Source organism: Adiantum capillus-veneris, chromosome 17, assembly GCF_014529385.1.
Source record: "Adiantum capillus-veneris isolate H3 chromosome 17, ASM1452938v2, whole genome shotgun sequence".
Lineage (NCBI taxonomy): Eukaryota > Viridiplantae > Streptophyta > Polypodiopsida > Polypodiales > Pteridaceae > Adiantum > Adiantum capillus-veneris.
In genome coordinates this window covers 94,309,767-94,320,589 of record NC_140947.1, presented here as the reverse complement: position 1 = coordinate 94,320,589, position 10,823 = coordinate 94,309,767, and the positions used below count along the sequence as shown (strand labels likewise).

Genomic DNA, 10,823 nt, shown 5'->3' with positions numbered 1-10,823 from the left:
GGCTAGGGAGCTGACATGTGTCCCACATTCCCTTTGTGTAAAGGAAGCTTGTGACTGTGTGTATGTGTTTCTCTCTCATCCCCTGCTCCCAGGGCTTGCCCCCTCCTATGTAGGACTCATTGAAGACTTTTTGTACACACACAAGTATCCAATTTTCCTAATCTTTGACCTTTGGACATAACCTTTGAATTTTGGAACCTTAGCATTTTGGAAGTCTTAATGGGCTGAACCTTAGGGTCTTTAAAGCCCATTGTTGCACATTGCTCTTTTGCAGATGCCCCCCCCTTTGGATCCCTATTTTCCCTCTTGTGGATCCCTAATGTGGCCAGTCTGCTAGCTTAACCAATATTCTAGCTTTTTCTCCCCCCATATTAAATGGTCAGTTTAACATGAGAAAATCATTTAGGAGAATTAGATATTAGTTATTATGACAGTGTTAAAAGTCCTTTGACCTTAGGTAAGCTAGGGCTAAGCTTGAGGTGGGAACCCGGCCCAAGCTTGAGGTGCTTGTCGTGCTTGATGACTAAGGTGCTTTGTCGTGCTTGCTGACTAAGATGCTTGAGGTGCTTGTCGTGCTTGCCGACTAGGGAGCTTGAGGTGCTTGTGGGAATACTACCTGCTTGTCTTGCTTGCCGACTAGGGAGCTTAGGTGCTTGTGGGAACACTACCCAAGCTTGAGGTGCTTTGTCATGCTTGCAGATCAAGGTGCTTGAGGGTAAGGTGTTCAAAAAGTGACATCCAATCCCTACTCAAGAGGGGGCGAGCCCTAAAGCTAGGGGGATGAGAGAAAACACACGCACACGCACACGCACGCACACACACACACACACACACACACACAAGGAAAGCCCAAGCCTCAAGAGGTAGCAAGGATACATGTCAAGCCCCTACCCATGTTGCCCTCATGGTGTGCCTATAGCCTATTGGTTGGCCTCCCAATGGGTCCGATGATAAATTAGCTAATTTGATTAATTGTTTTTGCATTTATCAAGTCCTCTCTCTCAAAGGGGAAAGGGGGAAGCCCCTACCCATGTTGCCCTCATGGTGTGCTTATAGCCTATTGGTTGGCCTCCCAATGGGTCCGATGATAAATTAGCTAATTTGATTAATTGTTTTTGCATTTATCAAGTCCTCTCTCTCAAAGGGGAAAGGGGGACACTTGTCCCAAGGCTACCCTTGTTGCTTGTTATGCATTCTGCATGTGACTGGCCAGGCTTGCAGGGGTCCAATAAGCTTCTTTCATGAGCTAGAAGAGGGGGTCGACCAAAGCAAGAACGGGGCTAGCTTGGGGGGTATACTCTCCCACACACACTCTCATTGTGTGAAGTGCAAAGTCAAGAGCTCCATCTCCTTCTCCAAGCTAGTAGGGAAGTTGAGAGCCTACACCAACACTCTTGGCTATGGAATACAAATCCACCAAGAGCCATGCTTCAATGCTTAAGATTTCCATCTTCTCCATCTTCATTACTATGCTATTATGTATGCTAGCAAGAATAATGATGATAAGCGGAGGAACTACTTCTTTCTCTTATGGAATGTTTCTTCTTTCTCTTCCCTATCCTCATTCCCCGCTAGCTCTTCTCTAATTTTCCTAATTCCGCTACTCTCAAAGTTTATAGGCAATTTCCATTACACTACACAAACTCCAACAACGAGAGGAACAAAGAGATTCTCCTACGAACACTGTGTGTGTGTGTGTGTGTGAGAGAGAGAGAGAGAGAGAGAGAGAGAGAGATTCAGATGCTTCTGTCGATTGGAAGGACCTGGAAAGACATAGAGAGATCGACAAAGAGAGAGCCCATGTGGGCGGCCACGGAACCACACAATCGCTATAGACTCCGCCAGTTGCCCCTCGCCATTTGAATTGCCTTTCACGCGTCCCCCATGGCCTGGACCGCCAGTTTTTGGTAGCCTACACATCAACCTCTCTTTGCCTTTCCTTGATTAAGGAACCCGCATCTTCAACAAACCCCACATCACTTCAAGATTCTAATTTTTAAGCGATTTTTAAAAATCGTCCAAACATACGGGCTTCACTTAAAACAAATCCTAGTTCCCAAAATCCCCCTGGATATTCCTCCCCCCTTCCTCTTTCCACGTCAGCCATCCCCCCCTTGTGCCACGACCCTCCATACACATGAGCATTGCCTTGCCTCCTTCCGCCCCCAACCCCTACTCGGGTGCTGCAGCCACCACAGTGAGCCGCTGAGAGAGAGAGAGAGAGAGAGAGAGAGAGAGAGAGAGAGAGAGAGAGAGAGAGAGAGAGAGAGAGAGAACTCTACTATGTTGCAGGCTCTTTAAGTGAGAGAGATCGCCCTTGAGTTTTTGCTGCAGGCTCAACAAACCGACCTCTAGTGCACATGCAAAGAGAGGGAGAAGTACAACCGTCCACCGCCTTGGAGAGAGAGAGAGAGAGAGAGAGTCTTTGAGAGAGACTCCATGCCGCTTTGCACCCACCCAAAGTCCTTGCGGCACGTGGCTCTTCTCTCTTGCTTCCCTCGTTGCCACCTCCACTTCCATTTCAAGCACCACTGCCATTTCAAGCATCATCTGGAGATTCCCCCTTTTCACAATTCTGAAGAGACTCCCATAAGAAAATGTGCACTCCACTCCACTTGGCTTTGGGTGGGAAAGCAAAAGCCGGCACACACACAGATGTCGCGACACCTCAAAGCAAAAATTATCCCGTTGTGGGCTCTCTCTCTTCCTCGCTCCCCTCTTCGAAGCCCCCCTTACACACATCATTGATACAGGCCGGACTCTTCTGCGTCTCTCTCTCTCTCTCTCTCTCTCTCTCTCTCTCTAGGCCGGAGACTCTCCTCTCTCAAAGACACACACACGCGAAGTTAAACACGCACCCTCACAGCCTGCGCACACACACACACACACACACGGAAAATTCTTCACACGGAGAAAATTTCAGTTACCGGGATAAAGACAACATCAGGTAATGTCAGATCGAACACAAAAAGGGTTTGAACTTTGAAATTGGTCAAGCAGGTGCAAACCTGTAATGGTACAGACAAAGAACTGCTATGTTTTGGATAATGGGTTCAGATCCTTGAGCTCGATTAGTTGAGAAGCTTTAGCAACAAAATTAATTCTTAACAGGGCAAGGAAATCTTGTAAACATGAACTATCTTTTTATCAACACGTTTTGTGGGTTTTGAAGCACAGCTTAATTAAGCTCCATATTCTAGCCTGGATGGATGGAAACATGTCACATTTGTCTGGGCTCATGCACCTTGTTTGGGCTTTGCTTAATTCCACAGTGATTAACACCCGCTTTGCTTTTCTGCAGCTTTAAACAAGCATAGAACAGAATAACAAGCCAAAGCAAGAACACAAATGTCGTCAGCAGCGGCACCCACAGCAAGTGACACACCCAAATCCAGACTTTCAGATTTGGGAGTATCGGCCGGCATCAACATCCTCAGTGCCTTCATCTTTTTGGTTTTGTTTGCAGTTTTGCGTTTTCAGCCTGTCAATGACAGGGTCTATAATCCCAAGTGGTACACCATGGGTGTGAGAGCTTCCAAAAGAGTTGGGAGGTCCTTAACCAGTATTGTAAATCTCAACTGGAAAGTGTATCTGCATTTCCTCAATTGGACACGGGACGCGCTTCATATGCCTGAACCAGAGCTTATTGAACATGCTGGCTTTGACTCTGCCATATTCCTGCGAATTTACATACTTGGGTAAGTGAGATCAACAATGTTACCATATTTTAGCCAGTTTATTCAACTCAGTATGAACTGCAATTTTGATAATAGACCTTTTTTTCAGATGTATAATGCATGCCTTCAGTCTGCCAACAGAAATTAATGTATGCGCCTCATGTGGATGTATCTATGTATGTCTATTCAGGAAGTTGCAATTACAACTCCATGCACAGATGCTTTATGCCTGTAGAATTGAAATTGGAAAAGTTTGCTGATGCTTGTGTAAAGCATTTTGCACCATCAAAGAACATGTGAAATTGTGAATGCACCAATTGCATATGCATAATATGCAAAAAACGTAATCCTTACATGTCTAGATTCCATGGCCGGTAATGGGGCTTTTATGTACGTTTTTCACAGGACAATTTTTTGATATTCTTGTGCTCGTTGGATGGCAGGCTCAAAATATTCATACCTTTGATGTTTATGGGGTTTATAGTTCTTGTTCCTATCAATGCAACAGGCGACAATTTATCAACAAAGGATATTGGTCACATTGATATTGGCTTGTTGTCAGTTACCAATGTGCCTGCAGGATCTCAAAGGTAACCGGTTTTATACTGTGCTAATGCCCTTTCTTGAGTGACTGTAGTAATTACCTGATGCACATGTTAAGGTTCTTTTATATTTGAAAATGCTGACTCTGTTTATGTTGTGTATGAAAGACTATGGGCACATGTGACTATGGCTTATGTCTTCGCTGCATGGGTGTGTGCAATGCTTTACATCGAATACAAAACAGTAACGCTTATGAGACTTAATTTTCACGATGCACAAGATCGAAGACCTGACCAGTTTACGGTATGGGATTTCTTATTCGGGAAAACAAACTTTTGGAGTGCCATGTGTGTCACAAGTCTCACCTGCTCATTACTTTACAGGTACTAGTTAGAAACATTCCTTCAGATCCTGATGAATCCCGGACTCTCCATGTCGAACATTTTTTCCGAGTGAATCATCCAGATTATTATCTGTCACATCAGGTCTTGTTAAATTACTGAAGGTGTTCACAAGTGAAAAGAGCTGCATAGGTGATTGTTGTTTGTTATGCCTTTTTTTTCTTTTTTTGTAGATGGTGCGTAATGCAAACGCACTTGCAAAGCTTGTGAAGAAGAAGGAGTCACTTCAAAATTGGCTAACATACTACCAAAATAAGCTATCGCGAAATCCAGAAGTGCGCCCCAGGACAAAGGTTATTGGAATCTGGTGCTTTTTGCATCATAGTTGTTTTGACGAGATGTAGTGGTTGCTCCTTTAGTTAGGATTAGCTACACATTCTTTGTCTCTGAGCATGCCAGATGTTTTTCAAATGTTTATTTTCTATTGGGTGGTCAATCTGGTGGAACCCCCAACCATGCAAGTGCATAATTCTATCTTATTACATAAGCTGGGAAAGATTTTGATCACAGGCCAGACACAGATGTGGGGCCATGCAAGTGCATAATTCTGTCTTGTTACATACAGGCGAGACACAGATTGTGAATATTTAGGATAATTCAGTGTTTGACTACCATGGGTCTATACCTTGCACTTTCCTTTAAGGGTGAATCTGGGCTTATCCTGGATTCATCTAGGTATATAATTCAGTGTTTGTGAGTTGCACAAGAGGCTGAAAGTCTTGTGGGAGAAAACGCTCAACTGAGGGGATCTTCTTTGCACAAAAAAGGTCTTTGATCATTACTGAAATTATTCATAATCTAGCATGGACACTAGATGTGACATTAGAATAGGATCAACTATAAATTGTAGTGGATTTTGATAGAGAAGCTATAGTGAATTATAGCCATACAAAAATAAAATATAGGTTGAAGGAGACAGCAGCATCACCTATAATATACACTATTATTCATGCCTATGGATACAATGTTTTGAAGTACAGGTATCTCTACTAGGAATGGCATGGCGTAGAAGGGTTTCTCTTATATTATTTTAATCTCGATAATACTGCTCTTGATTACCACAGATGGATCTCATTACATTTTTCTAGCTAACTTTGACTAAAGCATATATAGATAGGGGTGAATAATGGGATTCACTATCCTAGCCACAGCCTTACATCCATGCACTCCAGGTCATTGCTTGATTTGAACAATTCTTGTGCATACAAGTGAACTTGGTCATTTGCATTGGTTTTCTTGTTTGTAATGTTCTATTTTAGAGCTGCTTGCTTGGATGGTGGGTTTCTGTTTCTTTTCATTGTGACTTATCTTGTCATGAAGATGAAAAGGCAGACCGCTTTTTGTAATTCAGGTTTGTTTTGTGCTTCAGATAGGTTTTTGTGGCTTAAGGGGGAGGCAAGTGGATGCTGTGGATTGGTACTCTACTGCAGTAGAGAAATTGTCAATGGAGGTAAGCATCTCTTCATCCATTGTGCAGTAATGTGTAGCATGAAGAAGATGATTTTAATATGGCAGCATCAATTTGCCAAATTTTGTTATGAGGAAGCATACAACACTATTATTATGTTGTTTTTATGATCATTCACGTCCTCTCTATTTGAATATATAGCTTCTTCTCTTAAGGGTTAATGAGCATGAGGATTAAGAGGGTTGACCCTAGACTTGTAATGAGCCACAAAACTGGCTCAGATCAAGATTCTAGTAAATGAGACATAACTTTTGTATATGACATCAAAACCTCATGAAACTTCTTATGTATTGGTTTAAAATATGAAACTAGTTTTCAATTACACAATTTATATGAAAACCTACTGAAAATATGAAACTTACTTTTCTAAAATTAGTAAAGTACACGTAAAACTGCATTTCACTACTTAACTTGGAGGAGTAAAAAATGTCGACTGTCTTTGAATGTAGTTCAAAAGAGCTTGGTACAACGGTCACATACCTAATGAAGGATTTGCCAATGAAGTTTGGGCCTGGTTAACAATTATTTGATTTACTTTTTAAAGAGAGTAGAGAAAAATTGTACGTCTCCACAAACTAGTTGTTGACGATGGCCATGAAAAAACACCTTTAGACCTTCATTTACCTTTGTACTTTGTTTTATTAGCTCATATTGAATGTTCGGCATAATTTCTTGAAAGCATTTTCTATTTAGATAGTTTATGTAGTGTTGGATAATTTTTTACAAAAGTCTCTAAAAGCAATGAAAGTGGCTATTTTTGGAGAGGACTAGTGTTAAATTCTCATGCGGCAATTATTTGAAGGTTAAAAATATCATATCTGATCATTTTGCAAACAGATTTTGAAGGAGCGTGAACGTGTGATGGATGACCCCAAAGCAGTGCTTCCTGTGGCCTTTGTTTCTTTTAAAGGGCGGTGGGGGGCAGCTGTCGCAGCTCAGACCCAACAGACAAAGAATCCAACAGTCTGGTTTACTGATTGGGCGCCTGAGCCCAGTGATGTTTACTGGCCCAATCTAGCCATCCCTTTCGTGGAGCTAACGGTTCGCCGACTTGCAATGGCCATTGCACTATTCTTTTTAGTCTTCTTCTTCATAATTCCAATCAGTTTTGTCCAGTCTCTTGCAAGCATGGATGAACTTTCGAAAAAATTGCCCTTCTTGAAACCCATAGTTAGTTTGTAAGTATTTGACTCTGTTGCTTGTGGACCATTGTCCTCAGTTTAATAATCTTAAGTAAAATGCTCTTTATTGCGAGCCATTGCTCGTTTGCATACGAGTTTGATAAACAAATCTGCCAATCATGGTTTTTAGACTGGTTTGCCTACCAGTTTTATGGCTAACTAAAACCTTATTTTTGCCAGGCCTTTTATTAATTCACTCATTCAAGGCTACTTGCCTGGTCTAGCATTGAAGCTATTTCTTATATTCCTTCCAAGTATTCTCATGCTCATGTCCAAGATTGAAGGATACACCTCTTTGTCTTCATTGGAAAGGCGAGCTGCAGGCAAATATTTCATATTTTTGGTGGTTACGGTATTCTTTGGCAGTATATTTACAGGGTCTGCTTATGAACAGCTCAATTCGATAATTAGGGAGGCTCCTGCAAGGTACATGACTGTATGTTTTGTTTAGTTCATCTGCATACTCAATTTATACAGTTTTGGATTCAATATTGCAGGGTCTATAGCATAGACTCTTCCTTCCCTCAAAAAGCAGCAGATCTTGAAGGGTTGTTTTAACCTATGGTTGTATAGTGTGATCCAGCTTGCTGCTTCAGCGATGTTTTGTAATTGACATCCTGCTTTTATGTAGTACAAAGGGCTACTAGCCCATTGATTCCAGAGAGAGAAGAAGAAGAAGAGAATTTTAACGTCGTTGGAAACTATCCCAAGAGACCTTAAAGATCTAGCCGACGAGGAGTTGAACTCAAGACCTGTTCTTCAAGAGGGGGAAATGGCATAACCAATCTCACTTGGGTGATAGAAAGGTGATACCATTTTCCTCTTTTTATTAGCACACGCATACGCGCACACACACCCACACACACACTCGAGAAGAAGAGAATTTTAACGTCATAGGAAACTATCCCAAGAGACCTTAGAGATATAGCCGACGAGGAGTTGAACTCAAGACGTGTTATTCAAGAGGGAAATGGCATAACCAATCTACCACACTTGGGTGATAAAAAGGCTATACCATTTTCCTCTTTTTATTAGCACACGCACACACACCCACACACACACCCGAGAAGAAGAGAATTTTAACGTCGTAGGAAACCATCCCAAGAGACCTTAAAGACCTAGCCGACGAGGAGTTGAACTCAAGACTTGTTATTCAAGAGGGAAATGGCATAACCAATCTACCAGACTTGGGTTATAGAAAGGTTATACCATTTTCCTCTTTTTACTAAGAAGAGAATTTTAACGTCTTAGGAAACTAATCCAAGAGACCTTAAAGATCTAGCCGACGAGGAGTTGAACTCAAGACCTGTTATTCAAGAGAGAAATGGCATAACCAATTCACCACACTTGGGTGATGGAAAGGTTATACCATTTTTCCTCTTTTTATTAGCACACGCACACCCGAGAAGAAGAGAACTTTAACGTCGTAGGAAACTATCGGAAGAGATCTTAAGGATCTAGCCGACGAGGAGTTGAACTCAAGACCTATTACCTATTATTCAAGAGGGAAATGGCATAACCAATCTACCACACTTGGGTGATAGAAAAGTTATACCATTTTCCTCTTTTTATTAGCACACGCACACTACACACCCACACACACACCCGAGAAGAAGAGAATTTTAACGTCGTAGGAAACTATCCCAAGAGACTCTTAGAGATCTAGCCGACGAGGAGTTGAACTGAAGACCTCTTATTCAAGAGGGAAATGGAATAACCAATCTACCACACTTGGGTGATAGAAAGGTAATACCATTTTCCTCTTTTTATTAAAAAGAGAATTTTAATGTCGTAGGAAACTATTCCAAGAGACCTTAAAGATCTAACTCAAGATTTGTTATTCAAGAGGGAAATGGCATAACCAATCTACCACACTTGGGTGATAGAAAGGTTATACCATTTTCCTCTTTTTATAAACACACGCACACACACCCACACACACACCCACACACACCCGAGAAGAAGAGAATTTTAATGTCGTAGGAAACTGTCATAAACGGGAGCGCATAACAATATAAAATATACTCGGATAAATAAAATTTATCACTTAATATTGAAGCCAGAGGATATAGAGAGAAATAGATAGAGAGAGGGATAGAGAGTAAGAAGATCGACACAGTACTGGGGACCAAAAGATGGGCTGGTCCCCCCCCCGTAATAGTATCTTTATTACTGAGGTGAAGTCTATACAAGCACTTGAACCGAACGTATTACCACGTTCGTTCTAGAATAAGACTTGATGGTTCCTAGAAGCCTTAGCTTCCGATTCCTAGGGCAAAACCCTATTCCAAGGAACTTCCGTTCCTTTTTCCAAATCCTTGAGAACCAAGGTTCTCGCCTCTGGATCTCACCTTCCAGACTCAGGGCATGACAACCCTACAACTCTTTTCTAACTTTGTTTCCAGAGTCCTCTTCCTGCAGATTAACTCCGCTTTCCTGGACACGAAGTCCTTCCCTTGGGAATTTTAACTTCTGGATTACATCTCGAGAGTCTACCTCTCTTCGATCCGTGGATCTTCTTCCCAAACTTGGGTACGAAACCCTTGGGCTGATCTGGCTCTAGTTCCTCAGAGCGCTTTTCTCGTGCAGAGGCTCCTGCCTTCCTCTGCTCCTACTCCCTCACGAAGAGGAAGTACACCTGCAATCAAATACTCAGAGATCATAACATGAAAATCGTTACCTTCAAAGTCTCGATGCTCGAAACGCAACTCGGTTCTCGAAAAACAATCCCCCGGAAGAGATCTCTACATAGAAAATCCTCTCTTCCAATCTTACACACAGAAGAGGTGTGTTCTTGGGTTCCTTCTCGTAAATCAGCCCAGTCTGCAACGTTTATGGGCTGAAAACAGAGAAAAACAGCAACTTCTCGCGATGGAAACACGCTCCGTAGGCACTTCTTCGCGGGCACTTCTTCGCGAGGGAACTCGCGCACTGGGTCTTGGCGACATCTCGTACACTTGAGGCAGCCATGGGCATCACCGGCAACGTCTTCTTTACGGCTGAAATCTGCAGCAGCGTCTCCTCCTTGCAAAGATTGGTCTTCCCTCTGAGTGAGGGCATGTGATACTTTTATAGCTCCTAGCCACAAGCACGAATAGCTGCTTGCGCGTAGAGATCGCAGCCGGTTTTTTTTTTTTTTAATTTTTAATTTCAATTTTTTTTTTTTGTTTTGTTTTTTTTTCGCTGCTCTGCCAGAAAAAGAGAGAGAAAACACTGGCTGATCTGTTGCCTTATTTATCAGATGGCTGCCCACTTATTAAGTGGGCGGTTGGTCACCTTTAAAAATGGTATGAATCTGTCCAAAAACTCAATAAAACCTTATAAGTTAAAAACAATGCTCTCACAGCACTTCCCAGGCGTCCCTGGATGCAATCACATACACAGTTGTAATGCAGACATAGACTTCCTCGCGAGAAAGCATCTGCTTTCTCGAAAGGCAATCCCGCTTTCTCAAAAAGCATCTGTTTTTCCTCAAAGTTTCCTCTGAACCCATCTTCATTCAAGTGCTTGCTTTTTCCTTGTGCACAATTTTAACACAGTTCGGAATTTCCTC

General features: G+C 42.2%; 1 protein-coding gene across 2 annotated transcripts in view; it reads left to right on the top strand.

Annotated features, from left to right (window-relative positions):
- Positions 1 to 2,668: 2,668 nt before the first annotated feature.
- The window catches only part of LOC147437727 (hyperosmolality-gated Ca2+ permeable channel 1.2-like), a 45,577-nt gene continuing 37,422 nt past the window's right edge, over positions 2,669 to 10,823 (top strand). Inside the window, exons 1-9 of one of the 2 annotated variants that reach the window (XM_086487220.1) lie at positions 2,669 to 2,947; positions 3,302 to 3,698; positions 4,121 to 4,267; positions 4,388 to 4,523; positions 4,604 to 4,705; positions 4,795 to 4,914; positions 5,991 to 6,071; positions 6,927 to 7,267; positions 7,451 to 7,696. In XM_086487220.1, the coding sequence (XP_086343346.1) occupies positions 3,349 to 3,698; positions 4,121 to 4,267; positions 4,388 to 4,523; positions 4,604 to 4,705; positions 4,795 to 4,914; positions 5,991 to 6,071; positions 6,927 to 7,267; positions 7,451 to 7,696 (1,523 nt within the window). In that variant the 5' untranslated portion in view covers positions 2,669 to 2,947; positions 3,302 to 3,348. Of the gene's footprint in view, positions 2,948 to 2,984; positions 3,113 to 3,301; positions 3,699 to 4,120; positions 4,268 to 4,387; positions 4,524 to 4,603; positions 4,706 to 4,794; positions 4,915 to 5,990; positions 6,072 to 6,926; positions 7,268 to 7,450; positions 7,697 to 10,823 lie in introns of those variants that run through there. The other variant, XM_086487221.1, reaches the window with a different exon arrangement.